The sequence below is a fragment of the Vigna radiata genome, chromosome 5 (genome assembly GCF_000741045.1).
Source record: "Vigna radiata var. radiata cultivar VC1973A chromosome 5, Vradiata_ver6, whole genome shotgun sequence".
NCBI classification, from domain to species: domain Eukaryota; kingdom Viridiplantae; phylum Streptophyta; class Magnoliopsida; order Fabales; family Fabaceae; genus Vigna; species Vigna radiata.
This window is the reverse complement of record NC_028355.1, coordinates 1,995,358-2,022,049: the sequence shown is the minus strand read 5'-3', so window position 1 is coordinate 2,022,049 and position 26,692 is coordinate 1,995,358. Positions and strand designations below refer to the sequence as shown.

The following is a 26,692-nucleotide window of genomic DNA, read 5'->3' as shown; positions in this document are numbered from 1 at the left end:
TGATACTAGTCAGGAATATTTTCAAACACCTTGTCAGCATGATGTTAGTGTCCATTTATTCTATCTTTTTGGTAAAGACCTATGCATCACACTTTTCTAACTCAACTCATTTTGTTTAGTCACAAGGAGCATTTATGGCCTATAATTTTTATAGTGTGTGTTCCAAATTCAGATTTCAGAAATCCTTAAAGACTTTCACATGCATATCATATTCAAAAAATAAATTAAATCTAGTTGTCATGTGCATTTATATATTTTAAGTAAAATATATACATTTAATAATAATGAGTTGATACATATCTCAATCTCAGTTATAAAATAAGATTTACTATTCAATTATATATATATATGGATGTCTATTTTCTTATAAAGATGTGACTTAGTATATTTCTCTGTCTTCTAGATTTATGCATCAATTTGAGCATATGATGGAGAAAGCGATCCATTATACGAATATGATTCCTTCTACAGTTATTTTATTGATATCATACCAAAGCAACTTATGCTTATATTTTCAATGACTTATCGGCTTCTCATTTCAAAAAAGTTGTAGGAACTTTTGGCACACTGTTTTATAATTAAAATAGGATAACAAAATTTTCTTTCTTTTTTTATTGTTTTGTTAGAAACATGGGAGAAAAATTGATTATAAGAAATTAAAAAATAAAAATAAAGGATACGAGAAGAGGTAAAAAACAAAGAAAAATCATCTCTACCAATTATACTGTTAGACTTAATTAAAATAATGAAAATTTAAAGACTACTAATTAGTGTTAATTATATCGTAAGATTAGGCATACATGATTAAGATAAAATAAAAATTCAAAATTTGTGTATTTGTGGAAAAAAATTGTGAAGAATATTAAATAAATATTTTTAATAAGTATTTGCATATATTCACTACAAATATTTAATTTCTTATTTATTGATAGGACTGATACAAAAATCTAAATATTATAATATTTGAAAAGTGCATATTTGTTACATATTAATAATTATTAATAAATTTTATTTAAGTATTTTTTTAAATTTAAGTATTTAAAATAAAATAAATATTAATCATGGAAGGATCGATTATTACAACTTATTTAAAATTATATTTTAAAAAGACTAAATTTATTTACGTTAATATTTTATTGACTAATTTAATTTGAATTACATTTACTATTTATTTTTTATTGAAATGATTTTTTTAAATTATTTATTTAAAATTTTAAAAAGATAAAGTTAAAAAAAAAATATTTGTAAATATCCATTTATAGTTACAGACATAAAAGAAATTTATAGATATTATTTTTATTCATACCTAATAGGTAACAAAGTAAGTAACGAAACGTATTTCTTTTAATCTACTATAGAAAAATGTCATAATTAGGAGGTAAATATTTAATTTCACATAACGAATTATATTATGATTATAGTTCAGTTCGCATTTTATTTTCACCTTATCATTTTCAAGTTAATCAACCATATAAAAATCATAACTAATTATTGTAAGACATAATTAATTTTGTTTAAGATGTAATCAATTGATTAAGACTGATTTTCTTTGTTGTGTACTTGTATGAACATCTTGTAATTGCAGATATTCTTCAACAAAAACTCTATTACCGTATTTATTAGGGTGTAGATAGAATTTATGGGGTGCAAAAAGAAATAATAAAAAAGGCTTTCATATGTGCCCAATGTTTATAGAGTTAATTTACTCTTTAGTTTGGGCTTAACAAATTAGCTTATATATTCATGATGTTATAGTTAGTATATTTAATCGAAGTTTGTATGACGACTTTGTTAATTAATCAAGAATGAATTTGGATTGAGTATATATGTTGGAAGAGTTAACATTCTGTTTTTTTTCCCTAATTTTACTTATTTCTAATGTAAATAGTGTTGTAGTTTTATATTATGTTCTTAATATATTTGAATTAATTAAATTTGTTGCTCTTTATATTTACTTAATTTATTTATCTATTTAATTCGAACAATATATTATTTTCATTGTATAGAACATGAAACATTATTCTCTTACATTAATTTATTATAATCAATAATGCCATTATTATATGTAAATGATTCGACCATGTTGTTGAACAACTTATTAGTCTAGTTTTATAGAAATACTATATAGACCCTATTTATGATTTCAAGATTCACTTGTTCATTAAATTAAAATTTCTCATAATTCTTTTGTTTTTCTTTAAAATTATTTTTCTTGTCCAATAGGCTTGGTTAGGATTTTAATTTTGTTATGAAAATATTAAAATTTGCCTGTTTTGTTAAATTACGTGTATGAAGAATTTTGTAAGGAGAAACAAAATCTCGTTTGGTGATTTCTTGATTTTTTTTTTTTTCATCTTGAGAGGAATATGTAACTATAGGTTTAGAAATATCATTGTAGAAAATAAAATTATATATATATATATATATATATATATATATATAATATGATCTTATTATTTTTTTTACCAAAAGGAGAGAGAGAATTTATCTCCTATTTGATTTATTTTTATAATAATTTTCTTTGTTATTCTCAATATTATTTTTCTATCTGAATTTCATGTTTTTTATCGCTTGATATATTCAGAATTGCCAAAAGGTTTAAGGTGGTCACGAAGTGCAAATATTATTTGTTATCAAATTTAATATTTTCTTTATTGGCGATGTCAAATTATTTTATTATTTTTCATATAACTTAGTTTGTTACAAATCATATTTTGACATTGTTTAGCTTGGTCAAAATTTTATATTGTGTGAAAAGATAACTTAATTTTTCTTTTTGGCTAATATATATGGTTCATGTTGTTTATAATAATAATATTCTCCTATAACTATATGGCAGTAGAGGGTATTTTAATCGAAGATGTTAAAAAATGATCTTCAAATTCAGAAAATATTTATAGAAAATTTTCATTTGACTCGTAAGGAAAATAAATAAATAAATATCCAACGTATAAAACCTATTAATTAAATTCGAAAGACTACATTATTGTACTCTTCTTTTTTTCTAATGCAAAAGTTTAGAGGGTCTTCGGTATATGTCTAAAACATTGTTTATATAGAGAGATAGATATAGATATATATAGAGAGAGAAAGAGGGATATAAATTAGTTATGTTATCAATAAAATTTTGAATGATTAATTTAATGAATCTAAAATGAATATTTATATTAAATTTTAACAATAAGAAAATAAATTGATGAAATAATTTTTATGTTGTACTATACATAACATTTAGAGTAGAAAAATACGTTAGTTTTCATTTGTATTTCTTCTATTTTTCATAATATAGGTCAAGATTTGAATAGAATATTATGTTATAAGTATATATTTGTTGTTCAAAAGGACAAATTCTTGGAAGAAGTTAAAATCTCAATATTTTTCAGAAAATTGTTAAAAATATTTAATTAATTAAAAGGTTAAAATAAATAAATAGAAGATATATGAAATTTTGTTTAAACTAATGATTTTCTAAAAGAAAAGGAATAAGAAAAATAGAGAAATGAAATTGTAATAAAATTAAAATTTATCTTATACGTATTCTCTAAATGTTTGAGATTATTTTTCGTCAGAAATAAATTATTAAGAAATTTTATTGATATTTCATACTAATTACAAAGTGGAAGAATAATATTTCAAATCCATGAAAATTATTATATTTATTAAACAATACATAAGATAAATTATATAATACTCTTAGTTTTATAATCAGTGCATAAAAATTAACTAACATAATTAGAAAAGAAAAAATTTAAGAGATTTTTTACAATTCCTTTAATGAAGATAAGAATGTTAATCTGAGGGGTATGATCAGAAAACTTTTTCCTTTCTATTTTATGTAGTCATAACATATATAATACTGTTTTAAGGTTATTTTATCAAAATTAAAGAAATCATTTAATTCTTTTCATTTTGAATAAAATATTTAGTGCGTTGATTCGTAAATAAACAAAATTAAATATATCATATACCTTTCTTTTAGTTATATGTTTTATTATAAAAGGATTCCCTCGTGTTCTACTCGAAGATAAAAACAAAATAAGGTACACGACAAGTTGACAACTCTGATTAAATTCATATTTCTGTGTCTTGACTCGAATTTTAAATATTTTATTTTCCGTTAACTATATTTATAATCATACAATATAAATTAAACATGACATAAAGCCAAAAGACAAAACAAAATATTTTTTAAAATAAATTCCATCCATATTTTATTCTGCCAACTTTTTTCTTTATCTTTCATTCTATTCTTTATTTGTTTTTTGCTTTCCTTTTATTCTAATAGTGGAAGGTGGAGTGTTAGTATAGCTGGCACTGACAGCCTGCTAAGTGCTCAAATTTCAAACCAAAGTTTATGAGAAAAAGATGAAAAGAAACTCAAATTTAGATAAGAAATAGTAATGAGGATGGCATTAATTCTTAGGAATGTTTTTTGTTTTGACAGGTGAAACGTTACAAAGAATTTTGATGGTGGTTTTAACTGCAGTGAAGATGTTTGAGAAAAAGCATGAATGAAGATGTTGTTGTGGGAGCGACCGAGCACAGTCAAAATATGGCAGCTGGGAAACGCGTACAGTACGATTTAATTCCGAAAATCTAAAGTCTTCAATCACTTCAACCAAAACCTTTGTTCTTTTCTTTCCCACACTCAACAACAAAACCAAACCCATCTCCAACAAACTAATCATTGCTATTCAAATAAATATATGTTTCTCTGATCTCCCCAACTTTACAGAGGTTAGTTGATAAAAATATTCTCAACAACTTTTTAGAGGAAGAAGCTTTGCTTTTGGTACCTAAATAAAAGCTGTTGACTTCACTCTAGGAATATGGAATTCTTATTGTAGTCACCTAAGCCTACACATTTCCTAGCTTCATGGTTTTTCTGAATGCTGTGGAACATTTGTTAGTACTATATTTGGATAAATTAGATGAATAAGAATGTTCCTTGGTTCGGTGGAGTAGCCCATAATTAATGTTTCACAATATAATGTTGGAGTTATTTGTGTGTTATGTGAATCCACTGTAATGGGTTGAAAGTGACCCATATGGATGATGAAAATCTTCAACAAGTGTCCATTCTCTGTAGTGTAAGAACCATGGCTTTATAGCTGAGAATGTGAAATTTCATGAAATGAAAAAGTCGAATCCTTTAACTATAAAACAATGGACAACCCATCTCTCCTTTTGAAGTTAAATATTTAAGAAAAAGAGAAGAAATATGGAAGAAATGGAGGCTATTCATGTATCTGAAATAAAGAAATGTCACCGAACAGCCAACCACTCCTTTTGCAAGCAATGGAAATTCCAAAGTTTACAAAACAAAATATAAAGAAGCCTACGCGAATGGAAGTAGGGAATAAGTCCCATCTGACAAAAGAAATAAGATGTTTTTATACTCTAAAATCCCCACGTCCAACATCATTTAAACGTCTATATAGAAATAATTTAAATAATTTTTTTTTTCAATCCTATAATCTTATAAGATATATGTTAAAAGATAAATAAATAAATAAATATATATATATATATATATATATATATATATATATATATATATATATTAAAAGTGTACAAAAGATAGTTTTAAGAAATAAGATATTTTTTAATTTGAAATTTTAGAAGAATCATTTATATAAAGTAATCATTTATCTCACCTAATTTAGATATACAGTGAAGAGTTTCATTTAAAAAAAATTTGGTTTCATTTTTTTAAATAAATAAAAATGATCTACGTCGGATTTTTATTATCTTATGTAAAATAAATCATTATATGTCAGAAATAAAATTCGATATAAATGATTTGTTTTAAGTCAAATAATAAGATGTTTGACGAAAAAAAATTATATATATCAAATTGATTGTTATTTTTCTCATTTATCATGAAAATATCAAAAATATTTTCATAGAAAGGTTTCTTTCCTTTTTTTAGTGATGAAATAATAGTGGTTTAGGGATTCATGTCTAAATCATTGTTGATTTTTCGACATCAGTAAGATAATTTTGTTATTCTTTGTATTTTTCGACATCAGTAAGATGATTGTTTATTCTTTGTTATTTATTTGTGGTATTTGTAATTCTAAGAATATATTTGAATATTGACAAAAGAATCAAATCACAAAAATAATAAAATGAAATTTTCATATATTTTTTAAGAGATTTGTGTTGTGTAGAAAAACTATGTTTATTTAGTAATAAAGTTAAGAATTTAAAAATAATGAAAAGTGTTAATTATTATGACAAAATTCCAAATGTCTAAAAAGCTTTACAAAAATAAATATATGTTAGAAATTTACCGGGTTAAATTTGGTCCACTAAATCAATCAATATGAAAACACTAAATAATACATCTTTAATTTTTACTCTATAGCATTTAGACCAAAAGTTACCAAACCCTGATTTCTTAGAAGCAAATTTAAATCTTAATAGTAAAATCCCTAATCTCTTAAATAATAGTCCGTATTAAGTTTAGGTATTCATATGTTTGTAATAATTAATTGATTATACTTCATGCCTAGACAAATTATTAGGTGTTCTATCTCAATTTCTAAATTATTTTCGAATAATTAAATATCAACAATATATAATCAATAATCATGTAGTTAAGAACAAGAGTATAACATAAGAATAATTAAAAATAAGTATATTAAATAGTAAAAATCATAAAAAAGTGAATATACATTACTTCTAACCTCAATAAATAATAGAATTGGGTATTTCTATACACTCTGAGTACTAGAAATACAAAGAATAATACTCATGATAAATGATGTTCCTCTATAATGCATCTATGTTGTCTTTCTCTTAAGATTAATTCCTTAATTCCCAAAAGAATATTTTTAAAAAATGACAGATTATAATTAATGATTTTCTGAAATGCATAAATAATTGGATTAGACTTGATATTTATACTTGAATCAACTCTTACTACTGATAATTCTTAATATATATATATATATATATATATATATATATATATATATATATATATATATATATATATATATATTTCATCTTCTTATATACTCATATCTTTAATATACTCTTCAAAACTTATGAGATTTTTACTTATTCTCTAAAGTATTTTACAAATAAAATCAAAATACTATCATCTTTTCCAAAATTATCTAATTAAAATCTTAATTATTTAAACAGAAAATAATAAAAACACTAATAAAAGATAAAATATTTATCTTTTCTAAAATTATTTAGTAAACTCTTAATTACTTAAAAAGATAATGATAAAAATACAAATAAATGATCAAATAAACATAATAAAAAATATGATAATCTAATTTATCAAAATATGTTGTATAGTAAAAAATTGTGTTTTACTTTTTACTTTTATGACATTTAAAATCAAAATTGAACCTTAGTTCTTATCTGAATCTATTTCTATCACTAATAAAAAAATTACAATAATAAATATTTCTTAATTTGTTTAAATTTAGAATATTACATACCAAAGAAGAATAAAATAAAGGTTGAACTACACCAAAAGAAGATTAAACTAAACACGTATAAAAGTATCTAAATTTTATGAATACTAATCTTCTTTCCATGTCACTCAACCTTCATCCTACATTTAATTTAATATATATAACATGCTAAGCTAAAACATGTAAAAAAAAAATACTCATTTGTAGTTTTTTTTATTAATTACAAACTTTTTAATTTGACACAAATTTACATCAAATTTATAGTAATGTGCCATAAATTTACGTGGCCCACTACCACATATCTAACATAAATTTACTTTTTATATTTTTCAAACAACATAAATTTACCCGTAATAACATCACACTATAACTAACGTAAGAAAGTCAAAATAATTATCATAAAAGAAGGCCAGAAAATATCTAACTATAGTGCTGTATTCAACTAGAAATATATAATTAAAAGAGGTGTATTATGAGATTTTTTATTTTCATAATTATAACAACAATGAGTAATTACAAAATAAAAATAACAAACAATATTTCTTGCTACTCGTTTTATTTATTCACGTAGAAATTGAACCACTTCAAAAATTTTACTAAATAATTTAGGAATGTCAAAAGAGCATTTATGGCTATAATTTTGATAGGTTGTTCTCGGTGCCTCTTATTTATTTAATGGTGGTGACATGATGGGGCTCCAAATTGAAATTTTTACCTTTTACTTTTAATATATAATTAATCTTAAAATACTCTTTACTTTTTTAAAAAGTAAAAACTCTTATAATCATTAATAAAAACAATAAAATACACTTGTGAATATAAAAAACTTCAAACTTAATTTAAAAATAAAAGTATTATGGAATTATCAAATAGTATAATTTTAAATCAAAGAGTCAAATTTGTACGAGAAAAAAAAAATTTAACAACATATTAACTTTTGTAAGATAGTTTGTGAGGAATTCATTTCAAATATATAAACCAATAAAATAATTTTTGGATAATATGTTCCTTGTTGATCGTTCTCTGCACAATGACCGACATTATTATTGGTGAAAGTGATCTCAAAGTCACAGTTGCTGTTCCATTCTACACAACGGTAGAGAATGGTGGAGGTTGATAATCTCACTTATGTATGATTGTTAAAATTAAAATATTATGTTATGGTTGATGAAGATGAACAGCATACACAAGCACAAATTCACAATTACAACGGCAATTTAATTTGAAAAACTTTTTCACTTGCAGGCTCTCATGTGTTACCGAGGCATGAACAATCAGCAGGCGTAAAAATCGGCGAGTTCGTCAAGCGACTCAGGTTGAGGATCGGCGTTGTGGAGCATCCAGAGCAAGTGTTCGAAGAGAACGACCTCGCACGCCACGTTGATGCTGTCCTCCTCCTCCTCCGAGCTGCTGTCGCGGGACCTGTCCACCAGCTCCCGGAACAGCGGGTGTTCGACAACCTCTGCGCTCACCAGGTACTGCCGCCGCGTCTTCCCGACGTACACGGGGCGGAGCGACGAGGAGTCACCGTTGCTGGCTACGGAGGTGATGGTGGCTTGGGTCTGTTTGCTGCTGAAGGAGTTCCATTTCTTGAGCACTGACTTGAGCTTGGTTAGTTTTCCTCCTTTGGTCATGGTTGAATTTGGAGCTTCGAGAATGACGATGTTGTCGTTGTTATGGTATGACTTTTGAGAATGGGATTGTGAGAACGTGAACAGGTGTTGTGTTGCTTGGTATTAAAAGGGAGAGAGAAGGGTGAAATGGTCATAACATAAATGATGAAATTAAGAATTGGGAATTAGAAAGTGGGCAACATGAAAGCTTGGCATTTGGACTTTGCAGTTTGGTTGGTGTGTTCAACTATTTTCATGCATTCTTTTTCTTTTATAAATTCAAGACTTATTTATTTCTTAATTGTTTTATAAATTTAAAATGTTTTGATAGGTGGGACGATCGGTCACATTTAATAGCAATGAAGGAGCTCCCACATACCATTAACCAATAAAAACATAGTTCTTTTTAAACTTTTTGCACTTTATATTTTGTCTTTTATATTTTGTTTTTAGAATAGTTTATCTGATAGATACTTTGCATGTTTTTACAAGTTAATTTTGGTACACTCTCTTGAAACTATTTTGAAAACCTGAAAATGCAAGGAAGGTGACCACGATTTTGGGATGGAATGTCATCGTGATTTGGAATAGGAGAAGAAGAAAAATTAAATAATTAGAGTTTTTAATATTATTTAATAAAAGGATAGAATGGACATTATAAATTTATATACGAGTCTGGGAAGAAATATAAAAATTAGGTGCAGGAAGTAGCAGCCCAACAAGAACCAAATTGGACGTTATTTGGATCCTCATGTTTTTGTTGTCATTATTTATGCCTACACGGTAGCTTCTTCCCGCACTCCATAAATTTCTCTCTACATCATGGAATCCAGAAGTTATCTTTTCTCTTATGAAAAGACTTCCAAATTACACAATTCTGAAACAGAAACTAATTTAGATTATGCAATTCAAAAATTAAAAAAAAATAGTTTTAGAATTGCACAATTGAAAAATCATTTTTAATTTCTGAAATGTGCAATTTAAAAATATTATTTTTGAATTATATAATCCAAAAGTTAATTTTAACAGTTTCAGGAAACAATTTTCGGATTGTATACTCTGTAAAGAATAAAAAAAGATTTTTTTTCTAATATATGTGTGGAGGAAGAAACTGAAAAGTACACCCCCACAGTTGTAAAAGCACTAATCAGTACACTTGTCTTCACAGGCAAATTCATGAGTTTATCCTTATATATCCTGTCTTAAGAAAAAAGAAGAGAAAGTTGCAGCATTATTTGACCGAATTGAGAAGTAGCAAGAATAGTTAAGTTGTTGGCTTTATTTCTCTATCAGAATAAGGTTGTACCAGCCACCTTAAAAAGCTGCAAACCTACGTGTAACGTACATCACCCAACACTACATCACTTCTAATTCCAAACTAATATATGTTGATTGCGACTTTCATAACTCATTTCCAATCACAAAATGAGATTCTCAACAACACATGGCCCCACCATAGATATTTTTACTCACTTCTCATCTTTTCCTTTTTTTTTCTCATTTGTTACATTGATCAAATTCAAGATCATTAAATGAACACAATATTTGCTAATTGGAATTACTTACTTTTGTACTTTCCAATTATAAGCGCTAATCCAAATTATAAAGAGTAGATTAATTGTTTATTTAGTTTCCATTCAAATATCTTACATGTTGGAAGTAAGAATGGTGAGACTGGTCCAAAAACCAGAAGAAGAAAATGATAAAAGTGAAGTTGAGGGGGAACTGTAGACCAATAAGCACTGAGATTGAATTGCTTTAAGATGAATTGATGGGGCTGAACACCCAAATTCAAAGATTCCAATCATATTCAATGTTGCAACGACAATAAAGAATAAAAATGACATTTTTTTTTTCTGACCCAGAACCTAAGCAAGATATCAAAACAAAGACACTCTTTTTAGACTCTTTAAATCGAAAAGCTGATCACAATCAAAATCAATGGCGTTATTTATGAAAGCTCCAAAAGACGAAAAGCCGGTTTTCTCCATCGATTTTCTCTTCAACAATGATTTTACTCTTCAATGGCAAGGGGAACAGACTCAGCCTGAGATCACAAGAATCACATAATTCATTAGTAAGTTGACCTTAAACATGAAATCGACAGTGGAATGAGAGAAGAAACATACCAATTTGCGGTACTTGAGAGCATAGAACATCTCGAGGTAACGTTTGCTCTCACGGCGTTCAAGGTTGGTGACATGCTTCCAGAAGCCATAGACACCCGTCAGTGTCAAGAGCCTGTCAGAGTAAATCTGCCATGTGTACCTGTTCAGCAAAGGGAGAAAAACATAAAGCTTAAATACCATCTCTATTTATGAACATTGATTTATACTATTTTTCATCATGCAATGTGCATACTTCTCTTGAATACGCTTGAGTCCTCCCTGGGAGATTTTGTCCCAGTGAGATGGGTCTGCTTTGCTCTTCTCGAAGAAGTCAACAAGGATCTCAGCAGCACGGTCACCATGGTAGGGGTCAATGTGGTATCCAGATTTTCCATGCACGATGATCTCAGCAGGACCACCATTGAATGTGGCAAATGTTGGCAATCCACAAGTCATGGCTTCAACCACTGTCAACCCAAAGGCTTCATATACCGCAGGCTGCACAAAAGCACCCTTTGTGTCACATATTACACGGTAGAGCTCTCCATTTCTAACTCTGTTCATCTGAGAGGAGATCCATCTGAATTGGCCATTCAACTTGTAGGTCTCAATGAGGCCATACATCTTCTTCATCTCAGCCTTCTCTTCCAAGTCCTTCGACTCCTTCCTCCTGTCTCCAGCAACAACAACTAGGTTCACCAACTCCCGGAGCCGCGCGTTCTTTCCGTACCACTCAACAAGTCCTGTGATGTTCTTCACACGGTCAAGTCTTGCCATGGTGAAGATGATTGGCTTGTTGCGATCCTTCAATACACATCTGTTACAACAATAGCATTGCATTAAACAACGGGGATAACTACTTTCTAACCAATTGGGAGATGATAAAGACATTTTTTGTTTAAGGATTTGGTCTTTTAGCTGACAACCATGTTATGTAGTCAATGTCATGGATAGGTGTGGGGAGTTGAAGGAACAAGGAAAAGAAACTTACATGTGTTCCTCGTTCTCCACTGAGCTGTAAAGAAGCTCTTCAATCTCAGGGTGGAAATTTGTTAACCTACGCTCAGTTTCAGTGTATGGGAAGTATATGCCCATATCAGCTCCTGGAGAGACAATGTTGAACTTTGGATCAAACACATCAATACCGTGAACAACTCGGTAAAGACCAGGAAGGGTGAAGGCAGTGTGACTCTCGTACTGTCCAACAGTGTCTTTGCTGCAGAAGAAACAATGCAGATGCATGAGATAATTTCAGTGAGGTAATCAAAACAGTGCATTCAAAACATAGTAAATAAAAGGAATAGATAGCTCACCTCCCAGCAATCTCTTGGAAGGTGCTGGTGATGATAAAGTCTGTGTGGTTCATTGCAAAAAGATCAGCAGTAAATTGGCATGAAAAGTGATATTTCTCTTCGAATTTTTTCCAGTAAATGTCAGACTCAGGGTATTTGGTCTTTTCTAGAGCATGAGCAATGGTACACTGCATTTATCATTTGAATAAAGAAAAAGCTTAATCAGGCTCCAGAATAAAGTTCAAAAAAAGGGTTTATCCAACGTTAACTAGAAAGTAGGGGTCCATATAGACAAACCTGAGTTACTCCTAATTTATGTGCTAACAAAGAGGCAACAATGTTTCCATCACTGTAGTTTCCAACTATCAGATCTGGCTTGGCTTGCAACTCCTTAGCAAGTTCAACAGCAACATCCTAATATTGACATAGTTGGATTGGAAGTTACTTTAAAATGAAACATCAAAACCATTGAACCGTGTTACAGTTTTGAGCAAAAAGTTAAAATTCACCTCAGCATAAGTCTCTAGGTATGGCCAGACTTCGAATCTAGAGATCCATTTGCGAACAATTCCCTTCTCTGTTCTGAAAGGAACTCGGAGAATGTCACAATATTCAGTATCATATACCCTCTCTAGACGTTGGCCACAGGTTGTTCCTACTGCATCAGGGAGAAGACGAGTGATCTGCATTAAACAGAAATCGCAGGCTCAAGTTAGAGAAATTTCCCCAAGTTAACTTGTCTTAACAACAACACTAGAACATACAATGAGAATACGAGGAGTGATATCCAAGCCTTGTTTCTTGATGCGGTTGAGCATCTCATTCTCCAAGGCACGAACTTGATCCAGGATGTAAACAACCTGGATTAGAGAATGAACATGTTAAAACATGCCACAAAACCTTAATAGTTACCAAATTGGTATGAAAATTAGTAGAATGTTATCTCAACTCAACTAACCTGCCCACCAGTGTCAGGGTATCCCAAGACATTATCTTGGGCAAAGTAACCATGGGGAGAAAGGATTACAACATTGAAGACCATAGGGACTCTTCCAAGGAATGTCTCAAGGGTGCAAGGATCAGGTGCCTCCAGAAGATCCAAGAGAAGCTGGATCATTTCGAGGACCCGCTCGGCGGTGTCACCCCATCCCCTCTCCAAACCAATCTCCCGGAATCTGCTTTCAAATTCTGAGTAGGGCGTTGCAGGAGCAACAGAAGTTAGATACTCTTCTGCTTTTCTCAAAACATGTTGGAGAGAATTCAGGTTCTGAACTTTGTCATTCAGCATCATAGTCTGTAACAAAAAAACAAGACAATTTTCATTACGATCAAAGAAAACTTGTCAAAATAAAACTGTAAAGGAATGATCAACGCGTATCGTCTTTTACATAGAAAAGTTACATTTATCGTTAGATTTTTCACACGGTGCGAAGTCTAAATTAAAACATGGATGAGAATATCCAACTAGTAACAAATGAGGATCGAATTCACGAAGAATACTATGTCTAGAGCCAAATATTTTGAACAATTGAAAACTCCGAAATACAGTTAAAAAGAAGTATATACCGTGCCCTTATAACTGTGAAGCCTGAGGAATTCAAGCAGTGGCTGCATGCTCTCCTTGTCATGGAAGAGTTTGGCTGAAAGATGGCGGTTGAGGAACTCCACGCCATTCCCAATGGACTTGTTCAGAGTTGGACGAGGGAAAGAGGCATTAAATGGTTCAAAGTCCAACTCAAGCACAAAGTTCCCGTTAGCACTGCATCAAGAGGAAGAGAAACTGTTAATTTTCTTGACGTGCACAACAACAGAGTGAGTACCAAAAAACACAGAACCTTACCTTCCCTCGACAAGTTCCTCCTTGAAACGCAGATACTCAGCAGGACGTAGCTCATCAACGACGAGCAAGTGCAAATTCACACGTAGATACTCCCAAACACCAGGCCTTGGTCGAACAGCCAGAGCAACAAAAGGTGGCAGCACTATGGCTTCCTACACAACAAAAACCAATCAAATGAAAAAAATAAAGCTTACGACAAAAGCGCACAAAATATATCTTGGATGTAACACCCCAGATAAAGAAAATACCAATAGGGAAAAAATTACCTGTGTAGATCTCAAAACTTCTCCAAAAGCTCCATCTTGCAGCTTCTTCCTGTTCTCCTCAGGGATTTCTTCAAACTCTGCAATGACCTGGTGGTGTTGCAGGATTCCCTTGCCCTTGGCTTCAAGCCTTTTATCACAGCAAGATTGTTAGTGTCATTTTACATCCTTGGACTGAAGCTAATTATTAATAGACAAGTTTTTTTCTTTTTCTTTTTTGTTAGTTTTGGATGAGTTACCTTGACAGGAGGGCCAAAATTTCATTCCTGTTACCCGAGAGAGTTTCATCAATCCTCTCGCGGAAAGAGTGAGAGTGCGTCAAAGGATGATGCGCCATTTCTTCAGGGGCAAAACTTCACTGCAGCAACAAAAGGAAAAACATAAAGAAACTGATTAGAATCGTATGCAACAAGCCACCATAAAAAGGATAAGGTTAGTCACCAAAAGTCAAAAACCAAAACAATGTGGAATTCTTGCTTCTTCTAGAATAGTGTATTGCATTTCAAATCCTACAGGTACCCTCCCTCCCCTACCTCGGGTCCAAAAAAACATCTATCACAGCACAGATCCTGCACCTCGTTTAAACTAAGTGTTTTGAACTTTAAAGTAATCATTGCAGACAAAGAAGATCTCTTAGTTTAGGGTCACGCTGCTGAGAAAAATAACTTCTTTTATTTCAATTTTCGTCTGTATGTAATTTTATTTAATCTAGAAAGGGAATAATCCTACAAAACAGCTGAACTGTCATAAAAAAACCAAGCTTGAGAATGTTAATTCCAAAGAAACTGAGCCATAGCTCATCAAAGATAGCATCCCAGAACAGAACTATAAAAAACTCTGCAACATGTTCTTGAAGAAAACAGAAAGTACTAGAGACCCAGGATCATGTCACAGACTCTGATCCAATGGCTGAAACACAATCACCGTGCTGGATCCTACATAGTGAAAGCTGACGAGGCAGTGTGGAACACCCAAAAGGGGAAGGCAATGAAGGAACGAAGATGAACAGAATAACAAAAACAAGAGAGAAAAGCAACAGAAAGAGAGCAAAAGAATACCTATGGAAATAGAATGAACGCAAAAAATGAAGGGGGGAAGGAGAAGACGAAATGAATGAATGATACATGAAGTGGAGGAGGAGGTGCTAATTTATAGGCAATGAGCGCCAAACACAAAGAGAGACGAACAAAATAAAATAAAAAAGGAAACAATTTTCAACAAATTCCAAAAAGGTCAAAGACTTTCTCTCTCTACCAAGGACAAATGTGTAAATACAAGACGTATATAAATTATATTCTACACGTACCTTCAATATTTTGGACATACATCAGATTAGTCTCGTCTTTTTATCCTCACGTGACTGACTAACGTATATTTCAGGTAATGAAAGGAAAAATATTATTGTGGGTGAACTGATTCAAGCTTATCTGCATAATGTACTTATGTTCTGTTTTTTTCTGGGTGAAAATCTGAACTTGAATCTTTATTTTGATAGTTTTATTCCCTTTGATCTTATCTGGTGATCATAGGGGTGGGTGCATTGTTGATATGATGAAGCAATAACTTTGTGTCGGTACATACACTATTACCTAGAAGAACCTATGGTTACTTTTGCAGTAGTAATGGTTAATGAAAATCTGGTCCAGCCCAGTTTTTTGTTTGAACACATTGACCCCTTAGTGTTCAGCATTACACTGCATGTGATCAGATCCCACAGAAATAACACTAAGAAATACTAATGGACAACTGGGTATGGTGGAGGGGATAAGGTGCAGAGATTTTATCTGGGGTGAGGTAGATATTTCGCCATGGAAACGATTACGAAAAAGAAAAAGAAGATGAGTTTGACATTGTAGTATGATTTACTGACCTTGAATGTGAAATGCCAACACCCAGATAAATGCAATGACAGAAGCAAGTGAAGAAAAGAAACAAAAGAGAAGAAACGAAAATATCTCAATATAGCAAACGAAATGGGTGAATTGAATGGTGAAGAATGGGGGTTGAGAAGCCCCTTTTATAGTGAAAAAATGAAAAAAGGGTTACCCAGTCATAAATATCAGAAAGTGATGATAATCTTAGCAAATTTAAAATAATAAATGGGAAAATAAAATGGACATCATGCTCTGTTCATATTGAAAATTTTAAGGTAAAATCAGTGCCTCTGTTTCCGTGAGAGAAACAGTGCATTAGTACAGCTAACCTTGCAGTGGTTTCGTTGTTGTTTTCACAAACCACTTTACTTTTTCTTATTTTATTTATTCTTTTTTATTAAATCCAGCAATGATAATTTATTATTTATCTCATAGTATTAATTTGTACTACTTATTTATTTACGAGTAATTACTACGCTGTATTGTAGAATGCATCTGTCAGAAATGGTATTTTAGTTTCTGTGGTGCCCATAGTATCTGACTAATGTCATGTTTTTATTTAAGTCCTTGGAAAACAAATTAATATTATTAAAGAGTACACCATGCGAAGAATCTTCTAAACACCATTTCAATGGTGTTCTTTAATATGTCAAAAGCTATCATTTTTATGACAACTTTTAATTAAAACATCACTAGCAATTGCGTGCTTAAAATTTACTATGATTCATGTTATCTGCACACACATAGTTACACTAGCTCTCTTAAGAAAAATTATCTTTTAACTTTTACTTAATAATGTTATCTCAAAAGTGATTTTCCAAATCACATAGATCATATAACTATACTTTACTTGTTTTAAATTGTTTAATTTTACCAAAAATACCATAATATTTTAACTAATTATATAACTATTAATTCAATAACTTTGATTTTGATTTTTCAAGTAATTTTGTGATTTAGATTTAAAGTTTCTACATATTAAAATTAAAGTATTTTGTAGTATATAGAAGTAGATTGGTTGGTAAAGATAATAAGATAGATTGATAGATGGTTAGATGAGATGCAAGAGGTATGACTATGATGGTGGATTGGTGGGTATGGAAACTAATTCATTATGTCGGGGAAATTACATTGTTCTCTACGAATTATAAGATCTTATCAAATGACATGTCATTCTTCTGCTTTACGATGAAACAAGGATTCATGTCATCATCATAACCAAATTTATAAACAACATCAATAGCATGTATAAAACTAAATTAATTATTCTATATTAAAATCAAACAGTTTTCATTCAATAGTTTATTAAAAGATTAACGTATTTTGAGTAATGATAGATATTAAATGTATTATTAACCACTATATTATTATATTATGTGAATAAATAGCTAGCATTATTATTATTAACCAGTACAATAATACGTTCTATCTTAATAGTACATATTATAATCTGATGAGCATAATCTTAGAAATTAAAAAATAGTACATTTATAAAATTATTTTATTTTTTATTAATACTTGATTATGAAATTAAAACAATCACTATAACATGTTAAAACACATTTTCTTTTAATTTGTGTTTTGATAAATGTAATTATTTTTATTAGTGATTCACCCAAAGTGATGTGAGGAGATAAAATAATTAATATGTAAATAAAACAAAAAAAAAATCCACTTACAAAATATTTTCCTTATTATGAAATAAGTATATATTATTATGAAATAAGTATAAAAAAGTATATGAAATTGAAAGTTATGGTCTCTTTTAGGCATTATATTAATTGATAATATTATTGATTTACAAGTTATATATATATATATATATATATATATATATATATATATATATATATATATATATATATATATTATCATATTTAATAATATTGGTGGCGTATAGTAATTATATTTAAAATATTTTATGATATACAATAGTGTTTTTTATGAGAATAATATATACATATTACAAAATATAACGAGAGTATTGTATTTATTTAATATTCTTTCACACAACTTTTTTTAGTTTTGTTGATAGATTATTATTAAGTCTTTTCACACAATCTCAAAAGATTTATGATCTTTTCTATAAGAATATTTGGCACCTACGGGGAAGTGAATTTTTTTAGACTTTTAGATTTTGATTGCGAGACAGTAATTGACTCCAATGATATCAGTTGATGAACTTGGGATTAGAATATTAACATCGTCTATAAGAACGAAAATCTCCCTAGCTCTCAATTGGAGGCTTATTTTAGTATACCCAATAGTCTTACATCGCTTAAAAGTCAAGATCAAAAGCAATTTAATACCTTTTCCTCCTTCAATCCTTTGAGACTCCTTAAGGACAAAACTATAACGGAACTCTAGGCTCTAAATCGACATTACCTTAAATGCGGTGATTAACCCTAATGATATCACTTGATGGGTTTAGGACCGAAATATTGGCATCTTTCAAGAACAAAACCGTGATGAAGCTCCAAACTCTAAAACAGACAATACCTTAAATGCAGTGATTAACCCTAACAATATCACTTGACAGACTTGGGATCATAACATTGGCGTCGTCTGTGAAAACGAAAATTCCATTAGCCCTTGACTGGGACTTATTTTGGTACACCCAAAAGTCACATATCCCTTAGGAGTCAAAGCCAAGGGTAAGTTAAATATTTCTTTAACCCTTTGAGACGTCTTCCAAGAATAAAATCATGACAAAATTTCAGACTCCAAAACGTATAGTACCTCATATATGGTGATTGACCCTAACATAGTCACTCAATGGAGTTGAGATTGAAACATTGATGCCATTTGTGGGGACAAAAACTCCATTAGCCCTCAATTAGGGAATTGTTTTGGCATACCCAATTCTCACAATGCTTAGGAGTCAAGGCCAATAGCCATTTAAATACTTTTTCATCAGCAAGCCTTTAAGATGTCTTTTAAGGACAAAAGCATGACAGAGTTTCATCCTCCAAAGAGGGCAATGCATAAGATGTGGTGATTGACCCTAACGATGTCACTCAATAAACTTAGGATCAAAACATCGACATCGTCTATGGGGACGAAAACTCCCTTAGTCTTTGATTGAGAACTTTGTTTGATATACTAATAGTCTCACATCGCTTAGGAGTCAATATTAAAGACAATTTAAATACATTTTTCTCCTTCAACTCTTTGAGATGTCTTTTAAAAACAAAATCCTAATAAAGTTTCAGATTCCAAAGAGGACAATACATCAGATGCATTGATTGATCTTAACAATATTACTCGACAGACTTGAGATTGAAATATTAATATCATTTCTGAAAAGGAAAACCTTAACTTCAATTAAAAACTTATTTTTATACACTCGTGTTACTTATTATTATTATTATTATTCAAACTCAAATTTAAATAAATTTTTCAAACTTCAAAATAAATAATGATAAAATATTATGATTGATCCTAATAATATTATTGTCATCATGATCTAATTATAATTCGATAGAAAAAAAAATTGGTTTGAAATATTTTCCAAAAGCAACACGCACTTTATTATGCTCAAATGTTTTACTTCCATGCATACGAAATAAAACTGAAGGGTAAATGCGTAAAATTAGAAGTGAAACTAATTATATAATTTTACCATAGTTATTGCGTAAACGGTACAAAGTTGCAAACAAGATCCATTTGTTTGGGCAAATCTTGTGAGTGGATTAGCCTTTGACATGTCACAGAGGGTCCTAGAGAGTGACAGGTGGCGGAACTATCATTGTCTGTCTACGTGGTATTATCTACCAACACGATTTTAATTTGAAAGTTACGACAAATATATAAATATTCAAAGAATAATATATATATATATATATATATATATATATATGTGTGTGTGTGTGTGTGTGTGTGTGTGTGTGTGATTATTAATAATAAGTATAATTTTATATTAAGTTTAAATAATTTTGTTTTGACTTTATTTTTTCTATTTTTTTACTTTTATCATCACATTTCTCTTCTTTATACTTATTCCACCGAGCTCTCTCTTCCTTCTTTTCTTCTGCACTCAACGCATGCACACAACACACAAGTTCTTCTTCTTCTCGATGAACGAACACAACAACCAGATACCAACCACACACCATATTAATACATCTTCGGTCAAAAAGCTTGACTATGTCTCAGTGAATTGTATTGTCAATGGTGCAGAAACGTATCTTTTCTGTGTGCAACGCTGGCTATGAAGGACGAATCTACACTGTGCCATGGCTAAATGAAGCAACGTTCAGGAATCTTCACTGTTCGTCGTCACAGTGCAGGTCAAAAATGCAGTAGAGCTCGTGAGTTCACAGTAGTTCACAGTGAAAGTAAGTCTGCAGTGCAACCAGACTTCTATTTCTTATATTTTATAGTGTATGGCATATGGATATTATTTGAAATGGAAAAGGGCATTTTTGGAAAATCATGGTTGATGCCTCCAAATTTTCACACTTATGCGAGTGATGCTACAATAGCTGAATCTCGCTAATACCTGCAATTCCTCGCTCGCTGTTACCTTCAAGTAAACACAAATTTATGCTCCATTCATTGCCCTCTAACACTCTGCTACACGAAAGTAACCTCAAGTGAACACAGTGTAAAGGTTGATAGGAAAAAATCCCTTTGAGTCAGAAATATATGAAAGGTAGAGAATATAAAAAAATAAATTAGAAGGAAAATAAATAAATATATATATATATATATATATATATATATATATATATAATTATCTTTGAAAATATAATTAATTTTAAATACACACTCTTTTATTAGTCATGCTTTTCGATATATTTTCACAATTCATTCATGCTTTAAAATCTTAATAAATAAAATCTTTTTACTTTTTATTCAAATAGTTATTTTATTTTTAAGTTGTATTATATTAATTACCGTTTTTATATATTTTAATTAATTTATCGTAACTCTCACTTAAATCTTATCGCTACAACAATGATCAGTCGTAATCAATTATTTAAAACCAATATAATAATAAATAAATACATCTATCAAAATTGCATGAAAATGAAAACATTTATATAATTAACATCATCCACGAGAAAAACAAAGGCGATGATTGCATCAAAAGTTCAATTACGTAAAAAGTACTCATTCTCCTAGTTAACCACTGGTAAATCTAGTGTAACATAAAAACTCAAGACATTATTAACATGTTTTATGTTATTAGTAGAGTTATAGTATTTTTTAAAGTATTGGCATTTAGTTATGTTTTTACATGACTGATATTTGGTTATTAAATATTTAGAATCTGTAAAATTAATATAATCATTAAATTATTCTTATTGTTTAAATATTTTTAATAATTTCATTTGTTTAAAAATATGTCAATAGGTAAATATTTCTTTTCCTTTTATTTTTTAAGATGTTTTTAAGAATAAAATTGTAATCGAATTTTAATTATTTAAAGCGGAAAATATTTTAAAAATTGAACGATTGATCATGTTGTTAGATTTGGAGTCAGAACATTGGTGTCATTTGTGGGAACGAACTCACCTCATCCTCAATTGGGGGGTTTATGTTCTAGTATGTTCAATAATCTCACATCATTTAAGAGTCAAGATTAAAAGTAGTTTAAATACATTTTTCTCTTTCAACCCTTTGAGACGTCTTTTAAAAACAATACAGTGACCAATTCCAGTTTCCAAAGCGAAAAATATCTCAAAAAGACGGTGGTTAACCTTAATGATGGACTTGTGATTGAAATATCGACATCGTCTTTGGGAATAAAAGTGACATTTTAAAGATGAATCTTCATTCCCATAGCCATCCATTGGGAGATAAACCCTCATTTTCCTTAGATCTTGACTTTAAGGCTTATGTTTCACTATATCCAATATCTCATTAATGTAATTATTGTTCCTAATGATATATCGACAGACTTACGATTGAAACATCAACGCTATGGAAACAAAAACGAGATTCTAAAAATGAATCTTTATTCCCTTCATCCTCCATTATTGATAGACTTGTAACCTTATGTTCTGATACGTTCAATAATCTTATATTTTTTAAGAGTTGAGATTTACAACAATTTAAGTATTTTTTCTTCTTTTGACTTTCTGAAATATCTTTTAAAAATAAAACAATGACGAAATATCAAATTTCAAAACCAACCATACCTTATATACATAATAATTAATGCTAATAATAAAAAAAAACACTAATAATTTTATTTCATTGTTATACCAAATGTTGAGAAATAATTTATCATTTAATTAAAAAATAATGTTATATCTTTCTAAACTAAAGCTTCAACTTAAAATAATAATTATTTTATATTAATCTTTCGGAATCAAATTGAAAAATTGAAAAATATGCAAAATTGAGAAATATACAACACCTATTCATAACGATTAGATATACAGAATAAAATTACCAGAATATCCTCGAAAAAACGAATTTTGAGTTTTACATATAGAAACTTCTTTTTTAGTCTCTTTTTATTTTCATCTAGAAAAGTTTTATTGGCTGTCATCAATAAGAAATCAAAGTCAAAGTCTGATGATGTTTTTCTCTGAGAGGGTTCCTTAATTTTTGCAAACCAGAATAGGCGTTGGGAAAAAAGGCACCTGGTATTTGATCTTAGTTTCTGGTAAATCAAATTAGCACACAAGGTCACAAAGATGACTCAGCAATCAAGTGCCAAGAGATGGCAAATGGACTTTATTATTATCAAGTAATTAACTAATTAATTAATGATAATAAACAAGTGAATGAAACGATTATCTGATCTGGGTTTGGTTAAATAAACAAGAAGATTTTATCAGTGCTCAAGGCAGCATAGGAAGGATAATTAAATAAGGACATAAAAAAAAAAAAATATTCCTCAACTACTTTACAAAAATAATAAAATCTCTATTATATTCTATTATGTTTCAGTAAAATTCTTTTTTAAAATTATCATCATGCATGTCAGAGATATTATAAATAACATAAAAATATATAGACTATAAATGATAGGATGTTATAAAAAAATAAAGAAATTATAGATATTATCTAACCATTTAAAAGTAAAGATATCCAAATCTAAAATGTTTACAAGATTCGACGTAGCGACAAGTTTACGACGTGGAAATTTAGGAACTTTGGATTTGTAAGTCCCACGTGTTCTTTGGAACTGTTTGGTCAAGTTCATGTCTTGTCCCCTTAAACACCTTACATTGTTTGAAGTTTGGTATATTTATATTTAAGATATCCGAATATCGAGTGCATTCGATTTTTCGTAACACTTCATTTCTTGCATTATTTTTATTCATTTAATTTTTTTATCTCACTTTTTTCCCTTTAAAAAGAAAAATGCTTAACTTGATTTAGTTTAGTGGGCTAATTTTTTTAGTTTCATTATTATGTATTAATTTCACATCTTATCTTTTAAAATTTCAGTGTAGTTATTTTATAGGTAATTAAAAATGATCCTTATTATAGCATAGAGATAGCACCTTGATTAGTTTTACTACCATGAAACAGTATTTTAAAGATGCAAGTCTGCATTAAAATTTTAATTAAAAATACAAGTGAAAATCATTGAGAAATAAAAAGGAAAGAGGTTGTTGATTTTAAACCTAATGCAACTGAAGAATGAAGAGATAAGAGTTTCTCCTTTTTCATCTTTGTCATTAGTATTTGGTTGATGATCATCGCTTCTGTATTAGCATTTGATCAACTTCATAATCATGCTCTAATTTGTTTCTAATTTCTCCATGTGGTTTACAATTAGCGAGCTTCAATAACCTATAAAATATTAAGATAGATTAAAAGAGACTAAAATTCTTCATTACTTTTTAAAAATAACGACTCATACATATAAATTTTATGTAACACCCCGTAAAATTAATATTTAATTCATAAATTTAGATTATTTTCTGTTTAAAATATTTATTTTTTTTCTTTTCATATAAATTTATTTACACATTCAAAATAAACAAATCATTCATATAAAAACATAAATATAACTAATGAATAAGTTTTTTTCACATATAACATTTTTTCGACATATAAAAATATTATTATTCACATATCACAAATAATTCACACAAAACAATAAACTAATAATTTATAATTTTCATTTAACATAATGTTTCAGGATTATTTTGATAAGAATATTTTTTTATTATTATATAGATTCATTGTATTTATAAATAAAGATATATCCTCAAGAGTAATGTAAATGTCTTAATTACAATATTAAAATTCTTTCGTTAAATGTACATTAATGTCAAATAAATAGAATACTAAAATGAACATAGATTGAAAGATAGGATTAAACCTTAAACTTAAAATTAAACACTCTAGCTTTACACTCTTAAGAATTAGAGACTAGACTTATAATTTGTTTTCAACCTTTATAGTTCAAGAAGGTAATATGTGTTTGGGATTTAAAATAATTTTTCATTTGATTAAGGATGCGAATCGAAAGCAAATCTAACTTCAGAGTTACACTTTCTTCTTGACTTTACTATATCATATTTATATTTTTGTGTTATTTTGTTTTGCTAGACTTAAAAATAATTTTTACCAATCAAGATCAACCTGACTAATAAAGAATAATTGTTGAACATTTACTTCATAAAACCATTTTTTTATTTTAACTAAAAATTATCTTTGCATATATGCATAAATTGCTAACCACTATTTCAACCAAGTGATTAGGATATAATAATCATATGATTTTGCATAATTATGGGTAAAACATTTTCTTCTACTTTAATCAATGATTAAGATCATGATTAGATAATTATGACCGACTATAGTTGATTTTTCTACTTTAACCAACGATTAAGATCATGATCAAATGATTATGATCACTTGTTGTCAAATTATTCTACTTTAATCATTGATTAATATCGTGATTGAATGACTATGATTGTTCATTGTTGATTTCTTCGACTTCAACAATGATTAAGATTATGATCGCTTCCGTTTGATTTCTTCTACTTCGATCATTGATTGATATCATGATCAAATGATTATCAATTAAGATCATGATCGGATGATTATGTTCACTTCTTGTCAATTTCTTCCACTTCGATCAACAATTAAGCTCATGATTGAGAATTATTAACCTATTATAGTTTTCTTCTACTTCGACCGATTACTATAATATCATGATTGGACGACTATTATTGTCTCTTGTTGTTTTCTTCTACTTCAATCATCAATTAAAATAGTGATCGAACAATTATGTTTTCAATTTCTTCTATTTTGATTAATGATTAAGATCTTGATCTAATGAATATTATTTTCTCTTGTCAATTTCTTCTCTTTCGACCAACAATTATGTTTGTGATTAGATGATTATGATTGTCTCTTATTGGCTTCTTTTGTTTTAATCAATGATTAAGATTGTGATTGACGATTATGACCACCTCTTCTTTATTTCTTATACTTTGACCAAGGATTAAGATCATGATTGAACTATTATTATCATCTCTTATTGATTTCTTCTACATAGATCATCGATTAAGATTATGATCGGATGATTATGATTGTCTTTTGTCAACTTTTTCTACTTCAATCAAAAATTAAGATTGTGATTGGGCGATTGATCACCTCTAGTCGGTTTCTTTTACTTCGATCAATGGATAAGATCATGATTAGAAAATTGTGATTAGCTCTTGTTAATTATGAACTTCCAAATACATTTTTGTTTGCAACATTCTTTATTCCTCATAAAAAATCCTATAAGAAAAAACATTATAATGAAAACGTAAATTAATTATATTCCATGTTAAATATTGTTGGATTAATTCCTCCATCAAACCACTCTAATTTACAAGTCTCCCCCTCTCATAATTGTCCTCATTCCTTAAGAGAATGTCCTCCTATATTCAAAAGAAATAAATAAACTAATAAGTGTGACACATGAACAATTTTATGTGTCATACTATAGACACCAAAACGTTATAGTAGAAAACATGAAAATCATAAACCAAAGCATTGAGTGTGTTCTTTTTTTTTTAATTATGGTCCTTCTTATTCAACCTAATGCTTATAGATTATTTTGCAATAAATATTTCCTTATGATTATTACTATTATCAAAATTCATTAATAAACATGCTTCTTTAAAAATAATTTAAATATTTTAATATTAAATTAGAATTGAGTCATTAAATATTCATTAACATTAAATGAATAGAGTATGATCAAGAAATAGAATTGAACCACAACAATAAATAGAATTTATTAAATTAATCAATGTCACATTCATAACTAATTTTAAGAGTGAATTTATAAAC

At 29.0% G+C, this 26,692-nt stretch overlaps 2 protein-coding genes across 4 annotated transcripts; both read right to left on the bottom strand.

Annotated features, from left to right (window-relative positions):
* Positions 1-8,437: 8,437 nt before the first annotated feature.
* On the bottom strand, positions 8,438-9,202 carry LOC106761765 (auxin-responsive protein SAUR72-like). The gene has a single exon (XM_014645335.2). The coding sequence runs from the start codon at positions 9,071-9,073 to the stop codon at positions 8,714-8,716; it is 360 nt and encodes a 119-aa protein (XP_014500821.1). The 5' UTR covers positions 9,074-9,202; the 3' UTR covers positions 8,438-8,713.
* Positions 9,203-10,780: 1,578 nt separating this feature from the next.
* LOC106762013 (sucrose synthase) lies at positions 10,781-16,557 on the bottom strand. Of its 3 annotated transcripts, none has more exons than XM_014645686.2 (14): positions 16,426-16,557; positions 14,795-14,913; positions 14,559-14,685; positions 14,293-14,444; positions 14,019-14,211; positions 13,411-13,746; positions 13,217-13,312; positions 12,962-13,135; positions 12,750-12,866; positions 12,474-12,640; positions 12,152-12,376; positions 11,414-11,977; positions 11,182-11,320; positions 10,781-11,099 (listed from the first exon to the last, which is right to left on the bottom strand). In XM_014645686.2, exons 2-14 carry the CDS (start codon positions 14,890-14,892, stop codon positions 11,067-11,069), a joined length of 2,421 nt encoding a protein of 806 aa, XP_014501172.1. In that variant the 5' UTR covers positions 14,893-14,913; positions 16,426-16,557; the 3' UTR covers positions 10,781-11,066. The 3 variants fall into 3 exon arrangements, with proteins under 3 accessions (XP_014501172.1, XP_014501174.1, XP_014501173.1); XM_014645688.2 differs by lacking the exon at positions 16,426-16,557 and adding an exon at positions 15,862-16,371; XM_014645687.2 differs by lacking the exon at positions 16,426-16,557 and adding an exon at positions 15,614-15,720.
* Positions 16,558-26,692: the final 10,135 nt, after the last annotated feature.

Coding starts and splice junctions, on each gene's coding strand:
- LOC106761765 (XM_014645335.2), bottom strand. CDS start 9,073: ATGACCAAAGGAGGAAAACTAACCAAGCTCAAGTCAGTGCTCAAGAAA.
- LOC106762013 (XM_014645686.2), bottom strand. CDS start 14,892: ATGGCGCATCATCCTTTGACGCACTCTCACTCTTTCCGCGAGAGGATT. Junction 14,686..14,794: donor ATTTTGGCCCTCCTGTCAAG/GTAACTCATCCA, acceptor CTGTGATAAAAG/GCTTGAAGCCAAGGGCAAGG. Junction 14,445..14,558: donor AAGTTTTGAGATCTACACAG/GTAATTTTTTCC, acceptor TTTGTTGTGTAG/GAAGCCATAGTGCTGCCACC.